The 25,561-nt window shown below is 46.2% G+C and overlaps 2 protein-coding genes across 5 annotated transcripts in view; one reads left to right on the plus strand and one right to left on the minus strand.

Annotated features, from left to right (window-relative positions):
* Positions 1–15,406, minus strand: part of UBTD1 (ubiquitin domain containing 1) — a 52,885-nt gene extending 37,479 nt beyond the window's left edge. Inside the window, exons 1-2 of one of the 2 annotated variants that reach the window (XM_048219076.2) lie at positions 14,919–15,406; positions 10,299–10,337 (exon numbers count right to left, since the gene is read on the minus strand). Coding sequence is in view for 1 of the 2 variants with exons in the window: in XM_026493793.4 (XP_026349578.1) it covers positions 14,919–14,988 (70 nt within the window). In the remaining variant the exon portion in view is untranslated. The remainder of the gene's footprint in view (positions 1–10,298; positions 10,338–14,918) is intronic. The other variant, XM_026493793.4, reaches the window with a different exon arrangement.
* A 165-nt stretch (positions 15,407–15,571) lies between these two features.
* Positions 15,572–25,561, plus strand: part of MMS19 (MMS19 homolog, cytosolic iron-sulfur assembly component) — a 32,417-nt gene continuing 22,427 nt past the window's right edge. For 2 of the 3 annotated variants that reach the window (XM_026493783.4, XM_026493784.4), the window contains exon 1: positions 15,572–15,961. In XM_026493783.4, coding sequence (XP_026349568.1) covers positions 15,850–15,961 — 112 coding nt within the window. In that variant the 5' untranslated portion in view covers positions 15,572–15,849. The remainder of the gene's footprint in view (positions 15,962–25,561) is intronic. The other variant, XM_044382013.3, reaches the window with a different exon arrangement.

The following is a 25,561-nucleotide window of genomic DNA, read 5'->3' on the forward strand; positions in this document are numbered from 1 at the left end:
CAGAGGCCTCCTCTGATTTAAACTCCCCGTTCACTATTCAAGACCTTCCCTAACCTTGGGGTACACAGCCCATTTGATTCTGCTCCCTAAAAAAAATACAAAAGCAAGGAAGGATGAACACCAAATGGGAATGAGGACTCTCACAGGGTGCTGGGAGTGCGCAGGAGATTTTCTTCTGTGGGCTTTCTGGTGTTCACACCTTTTACATAAATACAACTTCCACAATAAGGAAAACCATATTACTTGCTTCTCTCCAACCTGCACTCCTTACTCAAATCACTAACCCTCCTGCAACTCTCCTCACTTACCCTTAATAATTGTCCTATCCCATCTCAACTCTAGCTAAAGTATCTACACGTTGCCTTTGTCTCGCTTGTCTACACTGTATGTCTTACTTAAAATCGTACCATATCTTTCTTTGTCTCTGCTCCCTCCAGAGACTGGCCAGAAGCCGTCACGGATGATGAGACATATATTAATAATATGTACACAGGTATGAAGCAAGATGGAAGAAAGACAAGAGAAATGGAATCAAACTTCCTGGGTATGACACCAGCTCCACTTCTGACTGTGCAGTATAGAACACAGACCAGTGGCTTGACCTCCCTGACCAGTTCCTCCCGCTGAATTCCTTATTGGTGCCAATTCTCTTCTCCTAAAAGGAAAGAAAGATTCTGAACATGTCTGCCAACCCCGCAGCTTTTGAAAAAGGGATCATTTCATCTCTAAAACTGAGAAGTCCCATGGGCACCAGGGTGGCTCAGTCAGTTAAGCATCTGCCTTCAGCTCAAGTCATGATCCCAGGGTCTTGGGATCGAGTCCCACATCTGGCTCCCTGCTCAGTGGGAGCCTGCTTCTCCCTCTGCCCCTCCCCCTGCTCACACTTGTGTGCTCTCTCATTCTCTCTCCCCACTCTCTCTGTGAAATAATTAAATAAAATCTTAAAAATAAATAAATTAATTAATTAAAAAACCTGAGAGGCCCCAGACCCAGCCTATAAAAGAGGTCCCCATCCATCCATACCTAAACTAGCACTGGACTATGGAGAACAGGGCCAGTAGGCTGAAATCTCTCCTTGGACACTTCCTGTGGGCCAGAGTCCCAGGCATAGACAAGTGCCCAAGGGGTGGTGCAGTCAAAAGTGGCAGGCTGAGCACCTCTGCCTAAAGCTGCAGTGAAAATACTTGATGGTCAGCAATACACCAGACATCCAGGCCCTGGATCTTCTATGGGACACATGTCACAGCAGGACAGAGCTAGGCTCAGGTTCAAACAGGAGGGGTCGGCTGCAGATGAAAGGACCCAGTGTAGCTCTCCTTTTGCCCATTGACTCCAAAGACTGACCCATCCTGTTCCTCAGGGAGAGGGCCCAGATAACAGTACCATGCACCATGTTTTTTAAAAAAAATCATTTGGGGCCTTATAAAAAGCCATAGTAGCAGTAAGTTCCCAGCCAAGTAAGGCCTCCCTTCTCCTCAGCAGCCAGTCCTGGGCCAGGCCACAAATAGGAATATCACATCAGACAAGACCTAGGTGAGCTTGGTTCTGTGCACCTGACGTGACAGCAGAGAGGGAAGAAAGACAAAGAGCAAACAGAGACATCAGGGGCATAAACCCCACTATGCAGAGCATCACCAGCTCCCCGTGAACCCTTGGCACTGTGTGCCATGGATCTGCCCACTACGGTGTGGCCAAGAGGAAACAGGTTTGGAAAAAATGAAACCTAATCACAGAAGCTCCAGTATCATTGAGTCCATCATACCATGAGCTCCTTGAAGAATGGAACCAACTCTTCCTGCTGTGCCTGGCACCTAACCCAGTGCCCAGGACAAGTACTGAATATTTGGAGGCAGTTTCCCATAGTGCTTAAGATATAGGTCCCTGGGATACACTACTAGGATTCAAATAGCAGTTCCTCCACTTTTGTGGGCAAGGGTCTTAATCTCCCTGAGACTCAGTTTCCTCCTCTGGAAAATGGAATTATGCCTACCTCACAGGGCCGATGTGAAAATGGAAGACGCTGGTGTCAAAGACCTGGTAGGGTATTGAATGCATGCATGGCAGGTTAATAAATGGTACTGATTTCAATGATGATGATAAACGGTACTGATTCAGTGATGTGAGGTCTTGAGAAACGAAAACGCCCGTGCCACGTGACAGTCTATTTTGGAGGAACATGGTGCATTAGCTAAGCAAAAAAATCAATGCCATGTGTGATATCCCATTTTACAGAGGACAGTGTGGTCTGTTTCACAGACATTGCAAGGGGTGGGGGGAAGGGGGCAGGGGGGACAAACGCATGAACGTTTGGTTGTCCCATGAAGTGCACTTTTTGGCACATTCAGGGTGTGCAAGAACTGGCAGAAGCAGACTATTTGCTACTCATGGGTGGCAATGACGTCAATAAACCAGCTATACCTGTTTAGGGCCCAGGGAGCCCTTGGCTGAAATTGACAACGAGGCAGGTATTGCATGGAAGGCACACTGAGCTGGGAATCTAAAACAGTGGTCTGGAATCCAAAATCTTCCATTTCTCACTGTGTGACCCTGCACACAACAGTTAATATCCCTGAGCCTCTCCCCTAAAATAAGGACAAGCTCTCAGTGAATTATCAGGAAGACTAGATGAGATGTGTGTGAAGTATCTACTGCAGCGCCTGCCACACAGTTGGTGCTTAATAAAGAATAGCATACAATAACTATAAAACAACTGTTTTTTAATCGAGTTGCAGGGGCCTGTGTATCAAGCCCAGCAAAGTGGCTCTGCCATGGATGTTGATCACTTTCCAAGAAAGTTCACGAAGGAGGTGTCTGCAGTTGACAGCGCGAGTTAGAGAAATGTGCCAGGCTCCAGGAAGGAAGCCCCAGCGGACCCGGAGATGTTCTGCCAAGCTGAAGATGAGCCACGGCAAACTGAGGGCACTCCCCAGCCTTGACCTACCAAGCAAGAAATGTTTGTATTTGTTTTCAGACAGCCCAGAAAAGTAGCCACTGGGTGTTGCTGGAATCAGCCGGAACATGGGGGAGGGGGCACGGGGGGAGGCAAGAGATTTGTAACTAACAAGAGTTCTCGAGTTTTTGTGAACGGTTCACATTTTTAAAAATGAAGCTAGATTCAAGGCTATCTCTATAATATCACTCTTGCGCAACTTGCTTCCGATTTGCTTTCCTGAATAAATGAGTGGAATTACAAGAATGGTAGATAATCAGGGTATACAGCGGAAGCTAGGTCTTGCGTAGGAACGTCACTGGCCTTGCATCTCAACTTGGGGGGGAAGAGGAAGGTTGGGGACAGCTGGCTTACAGTGCCAAGCATGGTGGTAATAGTAACTGCCATTTACTGAGTATTTTAATATGTCCCAGGCACCATTCTAAGGATGTTACGTGCATTAACTCATTTAATCCTCATGACAACTCCACAGAGAAGGTACTGTTATCTTCATTCTACAGATGAGGAAAGTGAGGCCCAAAAATCCAAATAACTTGCCCAAGGTTACATAGTTAATGAACTGGAGGAGCTGGAATAATAAAATGCAAATGGATATTAAATGGACAAAATACTTGTCATATTGTCCTAATTATCTGCTACCAAAAGAAAAATGGTATCTTATAAATGCCCTGTTTGGAAGGTCCTAGATTTTGCAAATCAAAAGAAATTCAGGGGGCACCTGGGTGGCTCATTCAGTTAAGCAGCCAAGTCTTGGTTTTCAGCTCAGGTCACAGTCTCAGGGTTGTGAGATGGCTCCCCACTTAGTGGGGAGTCGGCTTGGGATTCTCTCCTTCTGCTCCTCCCCCCACTTGCATGCATGCATCTGTGCATGTGTGCACTTCTCTCTCTCTCTGTAAAATAAATAAATCCTAAAAAAAAAAAAAGAAAAGAAAAAAAAGAAATTCATAGTCAGCCCTTGCTATACACTCTGACTTCAGGGGAAGGGCGAGAGAGTGGCCCGAAGCAGATTTTCTAGGTGGGGCCAGGGGAGGCTACATTCTGCTCTTCCCAACACTCTGCGCTGACCAAGAGTCAATAGAATACAAGTCCCCAAAGTAACAATAAACTTGGCTTTGGTTATTGCCATTAACAACCCCCTGTTATTTGCTGGGTGTGGGCACTGTGCTCATCACTTCACACACATCACCACTTGTGTGATGGAGTCCTTGACTACCCTAAGTAGCCCTACTCTTGTCCCCATTTTTACAGATGTGGAAACTGAGGCTTTAACCTGAGGCTTTCTCCCCACAGGGAGAAAGCAGTAGAGCCATCACCTCCTATGGCTTCTACCTCTCTACCACTTACTTGTCAATAATCTTGGGCAGTTTAGCAACCTCTCTAAATCTCAGTATCCTCACCCATAAAACAGGAAAAATGATTCCTGCCCTGCCTACCTGAGAGGATGGTTGTGGGGAACAAATCATGTATAACACTTGTGAAATCACTTTAAAAACTGCAAAATGCTTGGGGCGCCTGGGTGGCACAGCGGTTAAGCGCCTGCCTTCGGCTCAGGGCGTGATCCCGGCGTTGTGGGATCGAGCCCCACATCAGGCTCCTCTGCTGGGAGCCTGCTTCTTCCTCTCCCACTCCCCCTGCTTGTGTTCCCTCTCTCGCTGGCTGTCTCTGTCTCTGTCGAATAAATAAGTAAAATCTTTAAAACAAAATAAAAAAATAAAAAACTGCAAAATGCTGAAGAAAGCAAGAAATCATTAGTCTTATTAATTACAAAGAGTGACACCTGATCCAGCAAGCACTTTGCTAACAGGGCGCCTCTTTTCCCTTGGGAATTTGGGAATAATTCAAAGTCTGCAGAGCCAGGGCATTCTTTTCTTCAAGTCCCTGGCATCTGGGAGTTGGAAAGTGGAAGTTCATCCTGGGAGAAGACGAGGAAACAATGGTATTTGCATCCTACTTGTATTTCTCTTCAGGAATGCGATCTGGGCTGAGATTCTACCGCTTCCAGCACACTCGGCCCTCAAACAACATTCAACAAAAATTCACTGAGTATCTACTAAGTGCCAAGCACTTAATTCAGGACAATGGACTCACGTGGCTCCTAGGTGTAGAGGCTGTAGTTTGGGGGCTGGGAAATTAAAGGAGGGGGAACAGCAATGAGAAGGGAGCAGAGTGGCTACAGTCCTTGGAGCTTTGCAGGCTTTACAGCAGACTTCGGCTCCTTTTCATGGAGGTGGCGGAAGGCAGCACAACAGAATGAGCTCTGAGCACTCGAATTTGAGTCAAACTACCTAACCTGAGCTCTAGCACTGCCTCTCCTCATCCTCAGGACCCCCAGCAATCAATTTATCCTCTTGACCATAGGCTTTCCCATATGTAAAAAGGGTAGGAATGTTCCCATAGGTAAAATGAGGACAAATGAGATGATCGCCTGAACGGGCCTAGCGAGGTGCCTCAAGATGCTCAATCATAAACTCACTTTAAATACGAAAACCACGCGTCCTCTTCCTCCTGTCCGGCGAAGACACACCGTGTGAGAGCCGAAAGCTCAGGCTCCGAGATCAGACCGCTTGGGTTCCAGTCTGGCTTTGCTGTTTACCTGCATGCCCCTAGGCAGGTGACGTTACCTTTCTAGGGCTCAATTTCTTCATCTGTAAAAAGGTGACAGTAGTGTCCACCCATAAGACGGTTGTGAGGATTAGCCCAGATACTGCACGTGATGCTTCTGGCACACAGTAAACACCAACCAAAGGTGAGCTGCTGCCAAGCGTATCTCTGCCAGCCCTAAAAACAACGAAACTCGGAGTCCTCTAAGATCTAGGCTGCTTGGGGGCGCCTGAGTGGCTCAGTCTTTAAGCGTCTGCCTTCGGCTCAGGGCATGATCCCGGTGCTCTGGGATCAAGCCCCACATCAGGCTCCTCAGCCCGGAGCCTGCTTCTTCCTCTCCCACTCCCCCTGCTTGCGTTCCCTCTCTCGCTGGCTGTCTCTCTCTGTCAAATAAATAAATAAAATCTTAAAAAAAAAAAAAACAACACAAGATCTAGGCTGCTTGGTGACTGGCTGGCTGCCTAGGTTGGACTCTGGTGTCAGGCTTCCTGAGAAGACAGGTACAAATGAGGAGCCATCCTCGTCCCCCCACCCCATACCCTGCAGAAGATGCTCCAGCCCCCTTCCTGACAATAAGTGACATGAGTTGAGGGGCTGGGGATGGTCAGAGGTATGGATGCACACTGAGCTCGGTCCCTCTTCCCTGTGAGCTCAGGAAGCAGGGAGATCTTGTCCCCAACAGAGAGAAGCACATGGCTTTGAGCAGCAGACAAATTCACCACGTAGCCATGTCACTGTCACTCCCTATCTTTTACTCAATCCTACATGCTTCCATCTGAACCACAGTCCTGCATCTGTCACATGCAAAAGGGGCTAAAAAAAAAATTGGTGCTCACCCCAAGTAAGACAGTGTTAACATTCTCTGGGAGCCCGATGAATCATAATAACACAGACCTGCTTCATTTAACTGGAAAGCCCGCCCATCCATCCATCCATCCATCCATCCATCCATCCATCCATCCCAGCCATCGACCACCTAGTTAGAAACCCAGAAGCAAGCCAAATTCTGACTGACCAGACAAGATGCCACAGAATCCACCCACCCAAGCTCCTGTACTTCCCTCCCTGGGGGCCCCTCAGGCTTCACTATGAGCTCACCTACTCTTACTCTAGGTACAATTCTAATAATCCCAGCCATCCGTTTCCCCAGGAAATGGGGGGGGGGGCTGCTATCTGAGCCCTGTAGATGGAATCTCAAGAAGTGACCACTATGATCAGGTGTTATTCACACCCAACAGGATGGCTATTATCAAAACCAAGCAGGGGCACCTGGGTGGCTCAGTCGGTTAAGTGTCTGCCTTCGGCTCAGGTCATGATCTTGGGGTCCCAGGATTGAGCCCTGCATCTGGCTCCCCGCTTAGCGGGAAGTCTGCTTCTCCCTCTCCCTCTGCCTTTGCCCTTGCTTGTGTTCTCTTTCTCTCAAATAAATAAATAAAATATATTTTTAAAAAACCAAGCAGGGGTGCCTGGGTGGCTCAGTCGGTTAAGCATCTGCCTTCAGCTCACATCATGATCTGGAGTCCTGGATCAAGCCCCACATCCAGCTCCCTGCTTGGCGGGGAGTCTGCTTCTCCCTCTGCTCCTCCCCCTGCTCATGCTCTCTCTTACTCTCTCTCAAATAAATAAATAAAATCTTTAAACATTTTTTTAAATAAATAAAATTTTAAAAACCAAGGAAACAAAACAAAAACCAGAAAATAACAAGCATTATTGGTTTGGATGTGACAATCTGGAACCCTTGTCCATTGCTGGGGGTGGGCAGGGAATGTACAATGGTACGGCCGCTGAGGAAAACAGTAGGGCAATTCCTCAAAAACTTATACCTAGGGGCACCTGGGTGGCACAGTCGTTGGGTGTCTGCCTTCGGCTCAAGGCATGATCCTGGCGCTCTGGGATTGAGCCCCACATCAGGCTCCTCCGCTGGGAGCCTGCTTCTTCCTCTCCCACTCCCCCTGCTTGTGTTCCCTCTCTCGCTGGCTGTCTCTCTGTCAAATAAATAAATAAAATCTTTAAAAAAAAAAACTTATACCTAGAGTGAACATATGATCCAGCAATTCCACTTCTGAATATATGGACAAAAGAACTGAAAGCAGCCCACATGTCCATGGACAGATGAATGAACAAAGTGTGGAAAGCTATTCAGCCTTAAAAAGGAAGGGAATTCTGACACGTGCGACATCATGGAAGAACCTTGAAGATACTACGCTAAGTGAAATAAGCCTAACACAGAAGTTCAAATATTGCTTCATTCCACTTATGTAAGGTGCTCAGAGTGGTCAAATTCAGAGACAGGAAGCAGAATGGCGGTGCTAGGGGTTGGGGGAGAGAAGAATGAGGAGTCTGTGTTTAATGGGGACAGAGTTTCCGTTGGGGAGGATGAAAAAGTTGCAGCGATGGGTGGCAGTGACGGCTGCACAGCAGCATGAACGTACTTACTGCACAGAGCTATATACCTGAGTATACGTTATGTATGTCTAACCACATTTTCTTTAAGTGGGGAAAGGAAAAAAAAGAAGTGACTGCTACCAGGGAGAAGACAGATCATAGGTGCAAACGTAAACCCCGAAAGCACGGCAGCCGGACACCGCTTAGTTTGGGGCCCCCTGCCCTGCAGTCTCAGAAGCCTGGAGGCCTCACACCGGCATAAGCACAATTACTGATCAGGCAGGACGCTGTTCTCATCTAGAGAACAGAACAGGAATCAGAGCCTGCCCACCCCAATGCTGCTTGGGACCCTGAGGCGGGCCACTGTGGAATGGGCTCTCCCTCAGCAATTTCCTTCTGCTTGCCACCAGTTCACCCCACTTCTTTCAGAAATAAAGGCTTTGGACAGAAGAAGCTTTTGTGGTCCCCACCTCCACTGAGCAGGTGCTTTGTACATACAGGTCTGAACTCAACACCCCTGAGTCGCAAAGACGAGGTTATTCATGCTTGGTACACTTTAGAAGCATATCATCCGTTTCAGAAAGATTCCCATCCAAAAATAGTTTTTAAACATTTCTTTTATAGTTTTGCTCTTTAAAAAAAGAGTAAGCTTCAATGATCTGGTGGGGAGTATCACTGGCTATGGTTTTTGTGTGTAAAAATCCTGTGGTTAGGATAATAGAAACTTCATGAGTTCACAAAATCCCCTTTCATCCAGGATCTCACTTGATTCTTAGAACCTCTCTGGGAGGTGGGCAGGGTAGCAGTCATCCCATTGTACGAACTGAGAAACTGAGGCTCAGCTAGATCAAAGTCGCATACACAACTAGGAAGAAGCAGAGAGCCAAGGCCTTATTTCCCATCAATGCCAGATGAGGATCTGGGCTGGGACCTCACATGTGAACAGACCACGCCGTCATGGAAGTGATTTTAAAAACACTGTTAGTTTATTTTATTCCCCATAACATCTTTCTGAAGTAAACTGAAAATATTATCATTTTTTAAAACAGAGGATCAACTGAACACAAAACGAATGACTTGCCCAAGATCACCACTCAAGAAAGGGGCAGAGAGACTAGACCTCTTCCCGTTTGAATACACTTGACCTTGAGTACTTCCCCACAATGTCTTGACCCAAACACACTCAAAACTTAAAGAAGCCCATGCAGTTTTTATATAGGTTGCACCACATTTCTGTGAACTTGGCAGGGAGTAGATATACCTTTATTCTCTTTTTAATAGCTGGAAAAGAAAAAGAGGTTAAAGAAAACTTTAAGTTCCTTTCAGCTCTAAAATGCTATGATTCTAAAAATTCCTCAGCAAGTTGCTCGGTAGAGAGAGGCCTGGAATCCACCTTTCTGCTTTCCAGTCTATTCGACCACCTCAACCCATGACTACAAATACCATGTGTATCTGGGAGAGGGATCCACTCTCAGATGCATTTAAATGCTATAAAATTGTTATACACAACTAATGAATCATCGAGCCTTACATTGGAAACCGGGGATGTACTGTATGGTGACTAACATAATATAATAAAAAATCATTAAAACAAAACAAAACAAAAATAAATAAATGCTATAAAATGTCAAGAAAGTGCCATTGCCCAGTTAGGACCCTGATAGGGGACTTGACTCTTCTCTGCTGCTCTAGCCCCCATGTCTCCTAGCAAGAGGCTCCCAAACTGGAAGGAATTCTATCCCAGGTATCTGAGACCGTACCCAGGCCTGGGGTGAGAGAGACGCCAGGCTCAGGAACAGAACACAGCACTGGGAAGTTGCAGCTTCGGTCCGCTTATGAGATGCATGCCCTAATATCCACCTCACATGAGAGAGCATCGGGTCTGCTCATTCCTGCTTTTCTATAGACCTTTCCCACTCTGTTACACACACTAGCTTCATCCAACAAAGACTTATGAAGCACCTACTGTATGCGAGGCATTGCTCTATGTATCAGGGAGCAAACAAATAAAAATCTCTGACCGCACGCAGTAGGGGAGGCAGCCGATGCCAGATAATGGTAACTGCCATGGAGAAAAATAAAACGGGGAAGGGGGGTAGATAATGCTGACAGCAAGTAGTATAGGGAAGGGGACCGAGTTTTCAAAGGATGACCTCGAAGGGCTTGATTGAGGAGGAATATTTGAGGGGATGTGGAGGAGGCAGGGAATGGACGGACCCATTCAGGTATCAGGGGGTGGAACAGGGGATGAAGAGCACGAGACAGCTTAAAGGTAAGCTGGTGAAATCATATCGTGTCTTGTAGGCCAACACAAGGACTCTGAATGAGATAGGGAACGAAGGAGTAACAAAATCTGACTTACAGTTTGCAGCATCACTCTGGCTGCTGTGATGAAAACAGTCTGTCGGGAGACAAGGGAGGAAGCAGGAAGGTCAGTAAAGAGGCCCACGGCAGCTTAGACCAGGGCTAAAGCGGTGCAGATGATGAGACTCAGGTTCTGGATATATTTGGGGCAAAGCCAATAGGATCGATTGATTAAATGGATGTGGGATTGAGAGAAAAGGGAGGTGTCAGGGATGACTAGAGTTTTGGGGGCCTGGGCAACTGGAAGGACGAAATCACCATTAACTGAGACACGAAGACTTTGGGAGGAGCAGGGGTGGAGGGTGCGGGTTCCTTTTGTTTTGGACATGTTACACTGAGAAGCCCTTTAGATGCCACATGTGGTGAATACCAGAACATACAAGGCTGGAGCTGAAGAGGATGGGCTGAAATTATAAACGTGCGAGTCACCAGCTGTATAGCAATACACAATTGTGTGTCTTATCATACAGGATTTCCATGTATGATCACATGTAATTTGCACGGCTATATGTTTATTAACTCCCTCCACCCCTAAACTGTAAGCTCCATGTGGCCAAAGACCATGTCTGTTCACAGCCAGCAAGGTACCTGGCACTCAGTAAATATTTACTGGGCAAATGGAGAAGTTGCCCAATTACTCCCTCAAGAATAGCCACAGCAGCCCACACAATGAGAAGCAGACTCTCTTGCAACCACAGCGCCAAGCCCAACCAGCTCAAAACAGGGCCCTGGGTCTGTCCACACCGGGCTTGAGATTCCAGAACGTAAGTGGATATGCCTGGCACATCACAGAGTCAGATATTTGGGTTTCAGCCCCGCCACATTCTCAAAGGGTGGAGCTGGGCAAGAGACTTGCCTGTTCTACCACCTCGCTTTCTCCCTGGGGTGGCTGGGGGGGAGGCAGAGGTATCGATCTACTCAGGGTATATGTCCCGGGTGGTAGGAGCCCCCCACATGGGTAAATCCCCAAGTATTCTCTGAAGCATACTAAGGACCACCCAGTACCTAAGGGGGAACATAGTTCTGGGGATGCATTACGAGTAACAGTTAAAAAATAAAAAAGAATGATAATCACAAACCTCGGCTAACGCAAAATGGCCTGACCAACGGGTGTCGTGTCTCTGCTTTACCTGCCAAGTGACTAGGAGGACAGAACTAAGGCCAAAGGGTGACATAACAAGGCATAAGATTTCAACTCAATAACTTCGCAGTTTTGAACAGTTGTCTTTGTGAAGATGATGAAACAGCTCTAATGATCTTGTACAACCCTGTCCCTTTCTGAGACACTCGAAGTGTGATCCGAGAGAGGTTTGAGGACTTGCCCAGGGTCACCCAGTTACAGGCCCAGGACTAGAATTCAGGTTCTAGCTCTCTATTGATGGTTTCTTCCCATTACATCAGTGGCAAAGGAAAGGTAAGAGTTACCAAGGCAGCTGGGGAGTTTTAGGCATTAGTGTTACAACATCAAACTATGTCTTTGTCAAAGGGTAAGCTGCAGATGTTACAGGAATGCCAGGTGCACACTGTGAAGTTAAGAAGGATTTCTTCCCTCATACCAAACTTGTCATCCTACAGAGTTCCCCTTGGCTTTGGACTTTATGAATAAAGCTATTCATAGGAAGACCTACAGAACCGAAAAAATGATACACTAGCAGGTAAAGAAATGCAGATATATATACTTCAGTTAACTGTTTACACGAAAAATTTGGATGCTAGGATATAGTCCGGTTAATGTTCTAAAATCAACAAATATTGAGTGCTTCCTCTTGTACAAGTCATTGTGCTAAGTGCTGAGTGTGTGTGTGTGTGTGTGCATGGGCATGTGTATATGTGTACAGCTATATGAGTGAGTGTGAGAGACACACAAGGATAAGACAGAACCCAGGTCTTCAAGGTCTGCAGGGTAGTTGCTGATATAAGATTGTAAACATCAAAGAAATGACTAATAATATGGAGTAGATAATTGTTAAGTAAGTAGCATAATGTGTCTGCAGGAGTTCTCAGAAGGGGGGGGAGTTGGAATTGTCAGGCAAGGTGTTTCTAGAAAGATATGGGATTTGAGGCGAACCTTGAAAGGAAGAAAGGCTCTTGATAAGAAGGGGGAAAGAAATGGCAATGAGCAAACACTGGTGGCCTTAATTCAGGGAAGAGAAAGAAATCACGCCTTAAAAAAGAACTAGACCAAACTGAACAGCCTTGAAAGTTAAAGTTCTTACAAAAGTGGAGAGGTGCAAAAAGATTTCTAAACAGGGGCATGTGGCTGGCTCAGTCAGTAGAGCATGCAACTCTTGATCTTGCGGTTATGAGTTCGAGCCCCATGCTGGGTGTAGAATTTACTTTAAAAAAGTACTTTCTGTTAAAAAAAAAAAAGATTCCTGAACATAGAATTATGGGGTGTGAAACAGGTTAATTTAACAAACATCTTCGGGTGGGGGGGCACAGTGTGCAGGTATCAGATGAATGACTGAAGATGAACTTGCCTTTGGTGGGGAACTAACTTCAGCCTGGGAAGTGGGTTGAACTTGAGATGACAAGGGAGTGAAGCAGAGTGGAAGGAGCAGCTTTGTACAACTTCTCAAGGAAGAACCAGCAGGTCCCAGTGGCTGACTGGCTGGGAGGCAGAGAAAGTCAGCAGAGAGACATCTTCAAAGTACAAAGTTAGGCAGCTGCAAGAATGGGAGAGTAAAGGGAAGCTGGGGAAGGGAGCGATGCAGAACTTGATTTTAGAAGTGTGGAATCTGGGGCGCCTGGGTGGCACAGCGGTTAAGCGTCTGCCTTCGGCTCAGGGCGTTATGGGATCGAGCCCCACATCAGGCTCCTCCACTATGAGCCTGCTTCTTCCTCTCCCACTCCCCCTGCTGTGTTCCCTCTCTCGCTGGCTGTCTCTATCTCTGTTAAATAAATAAATAAAATCTTAAAAAAAAAAAAAAAAGAAGTGTTGAATCTAAGAATAACTACCTCAGCGTGTCCAGTGGGCATTTACTGATATGAGTTTGGAGTATGACAAGTAATAGTCGAAGATACAGTGTACGGGTGTTCCCAGTGGACAGAGTTGTGGGACTGAGTATAATTTCTCTGTGAGGGAGTATGAGAAGAAAAAAAAAAAAGTCAAACTGAACCATGGGTGTGCCCACACCTAGGAGGTGATGTGATGGTAAGCAGCAGTGATCAGAAAAAAAAAAAACAAACAAACAGATAATCTAATGCGGAGAAGGGAAGGGGGAAGAGTTTCAAGTATGAGAGGCTGTCACCAGTGAAAAATGCTACAAAATCAATCATGTGAACGGAGCACATAAATAATAAATATTCGTCGAATAAACGAATGAATGAAAGAAAGAAAGCCCTTGGGTTTGAGAATCAACTTTCCTCAGAATGGCCACGGTTGCCAAAATGTTTTCAATGTTAAGTTTACCTCGTCCCTCTACCCCCAGAAAAACATGTTTCTTCTTCCACAAGTCATCCTGTTCACCACACAGACATCCTTCTCTGCTTCCCCCACGTTTCCCCTCATCTTCCTTCCCAGTTTCCACAATCCAAGCAACACACCTTCAGTGTCAAAGGACACAGGAAATTCCAACTAGAATTTCCACTTCATTAACAACTATGCCTGTGGCTCCTCTTACATAAAGGGATATGTGGCAATTGGGTAAGCGGAGACTGCGTTCTAGCCCCAGCTGCACTACTAACTAGCTGTGTGCCTTTGGGCAAGTTGTTCAACCTCTCTGGATCTGGGCTTCTACACAGACAGGAGGAGTTAGGTCTGTCTGGACTCCAGGCAAGTTTTGAAGGTCCCTTTGAACTCTAAAGTATACGATTTTTATCATTCTCAGAAGGTCCTTGCAACACCCTCAGAGAAGGAAGTGAGTACAAGACCCGGGGAAACGAACGCCAGACCTCCTACCAGGGCGAAGCGCCAGTATAGGAGGAGTGTACCAAGAAAGTGAGAAGGCGCTGCCCGGCCCTCGCCGATCACCAGGGAGCAGATCCCATCCCCAAGGCTGGGAAGGATCCCAACAAACCCGAGCGCGATTCCCACCCCACACCCCACCTTTTCTAGACTTCAGACAGCCGGGAGGCTCTAAAAAGCCCTGCGGGAAAAATAAAGATTTCTTTCCCAGAGTCCTGCGCTGCTTTTGCCAGTTGGATTCCGGCAGACACGATCTGCAGCCCGATAATGACACAGACAGTCTCTGGAAGAGCGACAGTTCTCGCTCACTCCGAGTTCTGGGGAAGACTGGCCGCCCGCGTCGTGCCCCGACGGGCCAGCCTCCGACCCCGACCCGGCTGCCAGGCCAGCGGCGCCCCGGTCCCGGGCCCCCTCCCCTCCGCCGGCCCCGCTGCGGTCTGCAAACATTTCCTGCCCCCGCCCCCACCCCCACTAGGAGCTTCCCAGTTGGAGCGAGTTGGGCTCGCAGCCGGGTCAGCGCTCGCAGTTGTCCCAACTCGGCTCCCCCGGCCACCAGGGCTGGGGAGCGGGCCCCCGTCTGGCTCCGGAGCAGCCATCTGGGAAACCCAGGCGCCAGGAGCCGTGGGAGGTAGCTCGGGAAGCCCAGGGCTTGGGCGAGGAGGGGGACAACTGGCGAGGCGCCCGTGGCCCTGCTCCCTCCTTCGTCGTTACCTGCTCGCTTGCGGGGGTGTCCCGGGGCGGCCGGCCTCTCCCGGCGCTGTCTCCCCACGCAGTTGCCCATGCTGGCTCTTTAGCCGGGCCCCATGCACCGGAGGCGGCGGGCTTGTCGGCTGCTTCGCGCTCCTGCCCCTGACCGCGACGTCCCGGGTCAACGGCTCCTGCCTCCCGGCATCGGGCGCTCCTCGATCTCCCCCCGGGGGCGCGCTCTGCCCGGGCGCCGGCTTTGCCACAAACTTTGCGGGCGAGGGGAGAGAGGGAGGTGGCCGATTCCCCAGCACAGTCCCAGGTGGCCGGGCCAGGGGGGCCCGCGACGGTGCCCGGCCGGAGACCAGCTCCGCTGGAGTGGCGGAGAGAGGGGGCGGGCACCGCCGCAGCTACTCCCTGCTCGCTCTGGGCTCCCAGCTGGGGCCGGCCCCCCGGAGCCTGTCACTCACCTGCCTAACCCCGCCCCAGCCCGGCCCCGCTCCCTGCCGCCGGCTCGCGGTGCCCGCGCATCCGCCGCCGCCCGCCCCAGGTGCGCATGTGACCGACGGCACCGCCCCCTCGGGCCAGGCCTGATTTTCTCATTGGCTTCCCCCAGGGTGTGTACCGCCCCTTGGCCCCACCCAGCCAGGTGCCCGCCCCGCCACCCGTCTCCCGGGTAGCGGGGCCGGGAATTATTCGCCCTCAATGGCCCCCGGCTGCGTGCCCAGCAGCGGTCTTCCCTGCCCGCGCCACCGCCCCGACTCCAAGCCCCGCCCCTCAGGGAGGGACCGTCCCATCCCTCCCTGGAACCGCCTGGCCAGGAGCCGGCAGGCACGTGATCCAGGGAGCGCCCCGCCCCTTTAACCTTGGCCAGGCGATTGGCTCAGGAGGCGCGTGCGCTCAGAGGCCCGTCCCGTGCCACCGCCCACTTCCCCTCCCACGGTCTCTAGATCGCGTCATGGCCGCCGCCGCCGCTCTGGAGGCGGTGGCGCCTACGGGCGCCCTGTGGGGCCTCGTGCACGACTTCGTCATGGGTCAGCAGGAGGGCCCCGCTGACCAAGTGGCTGCAGGTACGGCAGACGGCGCCGCGCGGCTTCCGCATGGGACCGACAAGAGGGAGCGGCCTCAGTACAGCCGCCGGGCGGGAAGGGAGTGAGGGACAGCGGTGACTTTGAGAGATTGGTCTGGGGCTTGTTGTGAGCACCGCGTGCTTAAGAGCCGTAACAAATTGAGAGTCGCTTGCATCTTCCTTAAAGCGCTTTTACGCCCCTCGTGTTAGTAGATAGTCACTCTGTGCGCCAGCGGGGATTAGAGAGTCATTACCGAGTCACAGGTGAGGAAACTGAAGCCGGGAGAGGGCAAGAGACTCGCACATCAGGCGGGGGGGCAGCTGGGACTCAGAGCCAGGTCCTCCAGTCCAGAATCTGGTACTCCCGCCGCTAAACCACGTTGTTTGGCGGAGGTTGACGTGAGAAGCAGCATCTTCGGCGGCATCAGCTCTAGTCGCGTGGCATGTTGGGAGTGGCCGCGCGGCGCGATCTCTGACTGGCTGTCATAGGAGAGAGGAGGGAAGAAGCCAGTCTGGGGGGGCAGTTTGAGATATTCCGCGTATGCTCCTTAAGACTTTCCTTCCGTTTCTTGGTAAAGTTCTTGATTAATTTGCTTCATGACTTTTTTATGTGATGTTTGTTTTTTTTATTTTCGCCAGATCTCCAGTTTCCTGCTTTTGACCGGTTCAGGGATCTCTTAGTTCTCACAGCTTGTCTAAGATTTGAATAAAACGAATTCCAGATTTCCTTGGGAGTCATAGATTTCACTCTTTTAGGAAAAAAAAAATCTGAAAAGTTGAGTGTTAGCAGTCCTTCAGATTTGTTTAAGTAATGGAATACCAAATTCGTGAATGCAAATGAGTTTGTCTATTTTTGGAAGTTTTGGTGCTTGGGAAAAAGCAAAAGACATTTCTCTTGAAACTTGGACATATTAACTTTTAGAATATGTGAGAAATGAATGAAATGAATCTGTGAGAAAGTATAATACTTTGTGGGTTTGTTTTTTTTTAAGATTTTATTTATTTATTCGACAGAGGGAGACAGCCAGCGAGAGAGGGAACACAAGCAGGGGGAATGGGAGAGGAAGAAACAGGCTCCCAGCTGAGCAGGGAGCCCCATCCCAGAACCCTGGGATCACGCTCTGAGCCGAATGCAGATGCTTAATGACTGAGCCACCCAAGCGCCCCGATACTTTGGTCCTTAGCAGTTATACTTTCATTCAGTCATCCCACCATTATTGAACACATATTATTCTCCAAACATGATACAAAGCAATAGGAATATAAATACAGATTAGACTAGATCTATGCCCACCAGGAGCTTATACTGTGGTGGGAAAGACAGCCCTGCAAACAGTATTAGCACACCTTAAAAGGGGCTAGATGGGGGTTTTGCAAAGTGGCGAGGAAGCAGCAAAGAGCAAAAGCCTGGGGCGCCTGGGTGGGTGATCCCAGGGTCCCAGGATCGAGCCCCACATCAGGCTCCTCCTCTGGGAGGCTGCTTCTTCCTCTCCCACCCCCCTTGCCTGTGTTCCCTCTCTCGCTGGCTGTCTCTCTCTCCATCAAATAAATAAATAAAAAATCTTTAAAAAAAACAAAAAAAAAAGAGCAAAAGCCTGATGCTGTCATTCCACCAAATTTTAACTTTTTACAGTTTTATAAAGTATAGTATGTTTTCCCAATGTTTTATTATGAAAAATTTCAAACATACAGGAGAGAATTTCATAACAGGCACACCTACACACACCACCTAAACTACCATTAACATTTTAATATAACTTGCTTTGTCAGGTATCTTTCCATCTATTTAAATTGTGGATATCAGTACACTTCCTCCTAAATACTTTGGTAGGCATATTATTAACTAGAGGTTGTTTATAGTTTATTTTGGTGTATAGTTTATATTCAATGAAGTGTACAATCTTAAGTGTAACATTCACTGATTTTGAAAAATGCTTACGTCTACCCCCTACTGTTACAGCAGTGCCATTTGTAACTATTCCTTCACATTTATACATTATGAACACAGTAATTCTGGATTTTTCATATTCAAAACACACTCGAGAAGACAGCATGGATAAGGACTGCCAATCTTATAAATAAATTTATATTTTTTTATGCCTGGAAAAAATGGCCTAAACTGTTGTCTAGTTTAAATGTAACTCAGCTCAACTAAGACTGTAACACTAGCCCTGTTGTATTTTAGCCCTCCTGACTAGGAAAGGAGGTTGGTAGTAACATAAAGTGGAAAAGGTTTGGTGGGGTTGGATTATGCATAACCTTGGATTCCAGGCAGAGGGATTTGAATGACCTATTATAGGTAATAGAAATCATTGTAGATCCTTCAGCAAGGGAGTCATATAATGAAAGCAAATTTAAGAAGGATTAAATTGGTATTCTCAATCTGAGATCACAGCCCTAGTTAAGGTTTTGAAGGCTGACAAGGGTTTTGAAGCATTCTAATCCAGCCTGAGTCTAGTTTTGTTAGCACTAAAGGGACCAGCTTTCTATTCACCCACTCACAGCAGCAGCCTGTCCTACAAATTGTAAATGCAGAAGGAACACCCTTCTATCAGGCAGCTATCACCCACTTTGTTTTGTACCTTTGCACTGGAGTTCTTGAAGAAAGTAGGTGTCAGATGTAAAGGTACAAATGATGGAAAAGAAATAGCCTGGTAGGCTAAGGGTTAAATGCTTTTTTTTTTTTTTAAATCTATTTATTTGACAGAGAGAGCATCTGGGCCTGAAGCAGCCAGAGTGGCAGGCAGAGGGAGAAGGAGAAGCAGGCTCCCCCGTGAGCAAGGAGCCCATCTTGGGGCTGGATGGATCCTGACCTGGGCCAAAGGCAGATGCTTAACTGGCTGAGCCACCCAGGTGCCCCCTTTTTTTAAAAGATTTTATTTAGGGGTGCCTGCTTCTCCTCCCTCTGCCTTCTCCCCCCCCCCCCCCCCATGCTCTCTGGCTCTCTCTCTCTCTCTGCCAAATAAATAAATAAATAAATAAATAAATAAATAAATAATTTTTTAAAAAAAGGTTTTACTTATTCCAGAGAGAGTAGGGGAAGGAGCAGAGGGAGAGAGACAAGCAGACTTGACTGAGCAGGGACCCCGAGGTCATGACCTGAGCCGAAACCAAGAGTCAGATGCTTAACCAACTAGCCACCCAGGCACCCTACAGTTAAAGACTTTTCATCCTAGCATTCAAAGGTTGCCACTACCTGGCCCCAGCCCTCATTCTTAGCAGTCCCTCCTGGACCTTTAGTTCCGGGCGGCTGCCTGGATTTGCTATTCCCTGAGTGCTTTCATTCCCAGTTCCTTTCACTAGCTCCATCTCATCCAAGTTAGACCTCAGATTCAAGGCCCAGCTTGAGTGCTCACTGCCTGCCCTCCAAGTGTTTCCTGATTACTCCAGCCAGACATCATCTCACACTTCAAAATCTTTGTGGTATTTATTTCTCAACCACTCATTTATTAGCACTTTAAGTAGACTTGTTCATAACCCCTCACTTATTAAAAGACATGTTTAGTAGCTATTTCTGTATATCTCTCCACATCCTGTCCTATGCCTACCACTGGAGTCTCCTGGAGACTAGCATAACTAAGTATGCAGTAAAAAACCATGTAAGTGAACGGAATGAGAGACTTTGAAGGAAGAATCTGTGGAATTTGAGGCCTAACTAGTTACAGGGCTTGAAGAAGAAGGACTCCAAGATGACCCCAAGGTTTTGAGCCTGAGGATGAGCAAAAGAGAAGTCCTTTGTCCAAAAGTGGAGGTTGGGAAGGAAACTGATTTTGAAGAGTGTGAGGTTTGGACATGTTGATGGATATAAATTTTCTTCCTTTCAGTTATTTGGGTTTTCCTTCATTTTGGTCTTTATTGTATTTTTCCACTTTAGTGGGAGACCACTATTCCTGAAACCAAAAGATTGTTCAACAACAATAAAATAATTCTGTGAAATGCCTGTGACATCCTCAACAGAAAAGGCATTTTGAGAGCTTGATTAGAACTGAGTCCTGATTGGGATTTTTCTTTCTCCTGCTCCTTCACATCCTTCCCCCTTCCTCCATTGGCTGCTCCTCCAGATTCTCAAGAGGCCGCCACTCCATCAGACAGAGGTCTGATTGTGCATTCTGTCAGTCTCATATAAATACTTCTTTGATGACTCCTCAGTGTTCCACATGAACTGGTGCCCTGCTGAGGGAAGTGTGGGTAGTTAGGAGGTGCTGGTACGTCCATTTTTAGAGTAAATCTTGGACACACTGGAAAAACTTAGGTCTACTTATGTAGGGAAAGGAACTTATGCTTGTTTTTCCTTAATGCCAGTGGGACTACCTTTAGGAGAATTAACTCCTTATTAGCTTCTTTTATCCCAGGAGTCCAAATGCATAATTAACGATACTTCCAGATATTCAGGTATTTTTTGTTTGGGAGAATTTACAGTGTTAAGAGAATGAATCACTTAAAGTTAGTGATGGATGGTTCATAAACCCAGGAAGTTTACTCCTTTCTTATGCTAACTAAGTCTGTTTATATCACTATGGTAACACTGAGCTTGTTAATGCTGTGATTGTTTTAAATGTCTTTCTGCTCCAACAGACTGGACTCCTTAAGAGCTCCCTGTCTGTATTTCTGTCTCCAGGCCTAACCCAGTGCCTGATTTATAATAGGTGCTTAATAAATGTTAAATGAATAAATGAAAACAAATACACACAATTTTGTTAAAGAATTAGGGAGAAACACAGAAGGGATTTGGGGAATCAAGGAGGGCTTCACAAAAAGAGTTGACATTTGAGCTGTGTCTTGAAGAATTGAACTTTGACAAGGGCCGAAAGGAGACATTTAAAACCAATCGAAATTTACAGGATTAAGGATATGGAAGACCTTGATACTTTGGGACATGTGACGGAATGGTAGGAGTCATGATGAAATGTGAGACTAGAGGTGATTTGGGGGCTAAATCGTGAAGGACATCAATCCAAGGAGTCAGGTCTTAGGCAGTAAGGAGCAAAAGGAGATTGGTGGGCAGAGAAGTAGTTGTACAGTTTAGGGAGATAATTCTAGATAGAATGTGGATGAATTAAAAGGCCTTTTTTAAAAATTGAGGTAAAATTCACATTAATTATTTTAAGTGTACAATTAATTGGCTTTTAACATTCATAATGTTCCACAACCATTACCACTATCTAAAAATTCCAGAACATTTTTTAGCACACCAAAAGAGCAGAGGACCGCTACTATGTAGTTTGGTTATAGGGATGAAAAGGAAGAGTCATACTTAAATGTGGTTTTTTTTTTTTTTTTTTTTAGATTTTATTTATGTATTTGACACAGAGAGAGAGGGAGAGAGCAAGCACCAAGCAAGGAGAATGGCAGGCAAGAGAGAAGTAGGCTCCCTGCTCAGGAAGGACCCTGGGATCATGACCTGAGCTGAAGGCAGCCACTTAACGGACTGAGCCACCCAGGCACCCCAAGGAAGAGTCATATTTAAAAGACATTTCTGAGGCACCTGGGTGGTGCAGTCGGTTGAGTGTCTGACTCTGTTTCGGCTCAGGTCCTGATTTCAGGGTCTTGAGATTGAGTCCCACCTTGAGGTCTGCCCTCAGGGCAGAGTCCCCTTGAGACTCTCTCCCTCTGCCCCCCCCCACGTGTGTGCACATATACTGTCCCTCAAATAAATAAATAAAAAAAAAATAAAAGACATTTCTGAGGTAAATGCAACAGAACTAGAATAAAACGTTAGATTTAGTTACCTTTTTGAAAACATCCTCAAAATACTGATTCTAGTTTTTTGCCACCGTACTCATCATTTTCCTTTCTCTCATTTTATTGTGTAATAGCTATAGAGCTAATATAAATAACATCTCTTCATTTTTTCCTAATTTTGTATTACTTTTATACTTGTCTTTTATGTTTGTGCTGCATTTATTCAAGATAGGATCCTTGTGAAAAGTAAGCAGATCAAAAGGCTCTGCCAGGAGGGTTCACCCATACACTGGGATTCAAGGAATCACATGCAAATGGGTGTTTATTTGTAATTATAAAGCAGCCAATTTCATAATACTGAAGAAGTCTTTTTTATTTATCAAATTTGAGGTAACCTGTAGGAGAGGGAATTGACTAGTCAAGGGCATGGGGGAACTTTGCCCAGTGATGGAAATAGTTCACATCTTGATTGGGGTGTTCATTACTCAGGGTATACATTTGCTAAAGCTCATCAAGTTATACTGCTAATATCTGGTCATTTCGCTGTATGTAAATTATACATCATTTTTAATGAAAAAATTAGAGGCAACTGAGTGGGGCTTATTAGGTCTTTGTCTTATAGCACTTAGGTATTTCCAACAATGGACCCTAGCCCAGCATTCACAAAAGACTTCGATGGTGTTGCTGGAGAAGAATGATGATTCAGTGATGCTCTTTACTAGTAACAGTTATCAGTCCTCTATAGCTTCCTATGCACAATTGCTACCTCTGTGGCCATACTGAAATTTAGTGTTTAGAAAGGGTTTTCAGCAGAGTTTCCTGGGCTTCATTTGGCCAAGTGGTTCCAAAAGACACCCTCTTCCACCTTTCCAAATTGTGCAATACTCTTTTATAGTGTATAACCCAGAAATGAGTATCTCTCTTCACTTCAGTGTTGCCATTAAGGAATTGGGTACAGAGCCCAACTGTCAGTTCCTTGGTTTGTCCTGTTAATCTGGCTGTTTTCCCTTCCCCCACCCTACAGCCTACACATTTTTCCCCTTGGCTCTTTCTCAGGAGCAGGGGCAGCAGCTGGGCCTTCCACGCCCTGGCACGAGCAGGGCTAAGAGTGCCTGATGTCTAAATTGGTGCCAGTCACGAGCTATGAATCCTAACTAGAGTGCTCCTTTTCTCAGTCAGTTTGGACTTACCCTAGTACCAGAGTGAGCCTCTACCCAGTTCTGCTCACAGCTTTGTTCTGAGACCACAGACTTAAGGGAACTGGAAGTTTAGGAGTTTTCTCAAGCCCCTTCCACTCTAGCCAAAGTCTGGTGTTGGTGAGAGCTAACATATTAGGTCCAGCATTTAGAGGTAGGTGGATTGGGGACCCAGAACAGGCTGCTGGAAGTAATTCCCTGATTGCCACACCTTATTGAGCTAGAACTCTTCTATGTTAGTCAAACCCTTAGGAAGATTGCTAACCTTTTACTCTCTGTTTCTTCCTCGAGAATATATCCTAAGATGGTCCTGGTAGATCTATGTGAATTACTATTGTGCTGTTAAAAATGTATTTTAAAGCCGTGCCTGGGTAGGTCAGTTGGTTAAGCGTCTGACTCTTGATCTAAGCTCAGGTCTTGATCTCAGGGTCGTGAGTTCAAACCCCACATTGGGCTCCATGCTGGGCATGGAGCCTACTTAAAAAAAATGTATTTTAAAAAATAAGTAACATCGGGCTTCTGGGTGGCTCAGTCGGTTAAGCATCTGCCTTCAGCTCAGGTTATCATCCTGGGGTCCTGAGACGGGGCCTGCATCAGGCTCCCTGCTCAGTGGGGAGTCTGCTTCTCCCTCTGCCCCTCTCCCTGCTCATGCTTGCTCTCGCTCTCTCTCTCTCACCCTCACGTTCTCTCTCTCTCGAATAAATAAATAAAATCTTTTTTAAAAAAAGTAATATATTTACATGTTACAAATTTAAAAGATACAAAAGGATACATAGAAAAGTCTCCCTTCTATCTCAAGGTGGAATGCAGATTGTGACAAATGAATCTACTGTATTACTAGTATATGATGTGCTGTCACTGAAGGCAGGGGGTGGGGGAATGGGGGAACTGATCTAAGTGACTCGCTAAAACAATATTTTGTCTGGAAACTATAAGACTAAAGACAGATGCTGCACTCCACTTCTAAATCTGTTTCTCACAGAGGTTGACAATTCTGAAAGTAATTTATAGGTATACTAGGGTTGGAAAACTAATAAATGGTAGATAATAGGAACCAGATTTCTCACTGTCAGAGAAACAAATCACAAATAACATAAAAAACAAACAAGTAAGGGGGGAGGCTAGAATGGACCCTGTGGTCCTGGATTAGAGCTGGAGACTTTAATATGATTTTATGTTTACTTTAGTATATATGGATAGAAAAATAATGAAAGATACGTATGTAAACATGGGTTAATACATACATATATTTCCCAGCTCTCTCTGCTAAGGAGGGCCTAGGAGCATTGGTACCCCAATAGCAACAAGCACAACCACACCCAGATCTTGGTTTGTAATACCTTTCTCCAATAAAAGGAACCAAGGCTTCTTGGAGAAAAGGCGAATTCTACAGCTGAGACAAAGAAATTACAGGATGAGCTAATAGTATTTTGTAGTGCTAAAAAAGTAAGAAAGTACTTAAAAAATAAAATGATGGGGCGCCTGGCTGGCTCAGTTGGTAGAGTATGTGACTCTTGATCTTGGGGTCATGAATTCAAGCCCCACACTAGGTGCAGAGATTACTTAAAAAAAAATAATAATGGGATGGCTGTGTTCCAGTAAAACTTTATAAAAAGAAATGAATAAAAGGATGGGACAAGAGACAACCTAAAAAAGCTCCCCATGGCTAAAGGTAGAACAATTTGAACAGCAAAATAACCTCGTATTGGATTATAACCTGAGGTGTAAAATAAATATACATGAGTCTTTGCTGATGTAAAATAAATGAATAAATAAACGGGGAGAAGAAAAGAATCTTCCTTACAGAATAATTCCACATAATATAGGTAGGTATATAAATACTCCTCTTTTTAAAAGGAAGTGGAGCTTAACTTCTGCTTCCCCCTTGAGTATAAGTGGGGCTAAGTGACTCCCTTCCAAAGAAGAGAGTATGAGAAAGGAAAAATAATAACTATATAGTGCAGAGACCCGGCTGACACTACCTTGACCAAGTGATCACAGTTAAAATCACCAATAATAAGTAAGTCCTGTTGATATCTTGTACCCCTGGGGTGGTATGGTAAGATGAGAAGGGCACTTCACCTCTGTGCTGTTCTTCTCAAAACCCATGATCCCAGTCTAAACCTGAGGAAAACATCCAGCACACCCAAATTGAGGGACATTCTATAAAGTACTTCTTTGGGATATCAAGGTCATAAAGAACAAGACTGAGAAACTTTCACAGATCAGAGGAGACCAAGGATTTACGATGGCTGATTGCGATGTGGTATCCTTAACTGGATCCTGAGACAAAAATGACATTAGTGGAAAAATGGTAAAATCTAAATACAGCCTAGAGTTTAATGGTCATATACCAATGCTAGTCTCTAACTCTAAAATTATTACAAAATAAAACATCTTGTTTTTAAAAAAACTTAACCTTTCAACTCCCTAGCTATCCAGTGTCCCTCCTTGGAGACAACCAATATTACTAGTTGCTTTTATTTTCTAAATGAATGAAGGCAAATTGAAACAACCCTCCCTCCCATTAAAAACAATGCTGTGCACTTAGCAGTATATATACTAGTTATGTATACTGCCCTACTTTATCATGTCCCAGTATCAGTGTGTGGGCACACACATTGAGTCTCTTGTACATTTTTTTTCTAAGTGGCTGCAGAGAATTCCATTGTATGATATACCGTAATTTATTTAAGTGGTTTCTTTTCTTTTCTTTTCTTTTC

The sequence above is a fragment of the Ursus arctos genome, unplaced genomic scaffold (assembly GCF_023065955.2).
Source record: "Ursus arctos isolate Adak ecotype North America unplaced genomic scaffold, UrsArc2.0 scaffold_7, whole genome shotgun sequence".
In the NCBI taxonomy this organism is placed as follows: Eukaryota; Metazoa; Chordata; class Mammalia; order Carnivora; family Ursidae; genus Ursus; species Ursus arctos.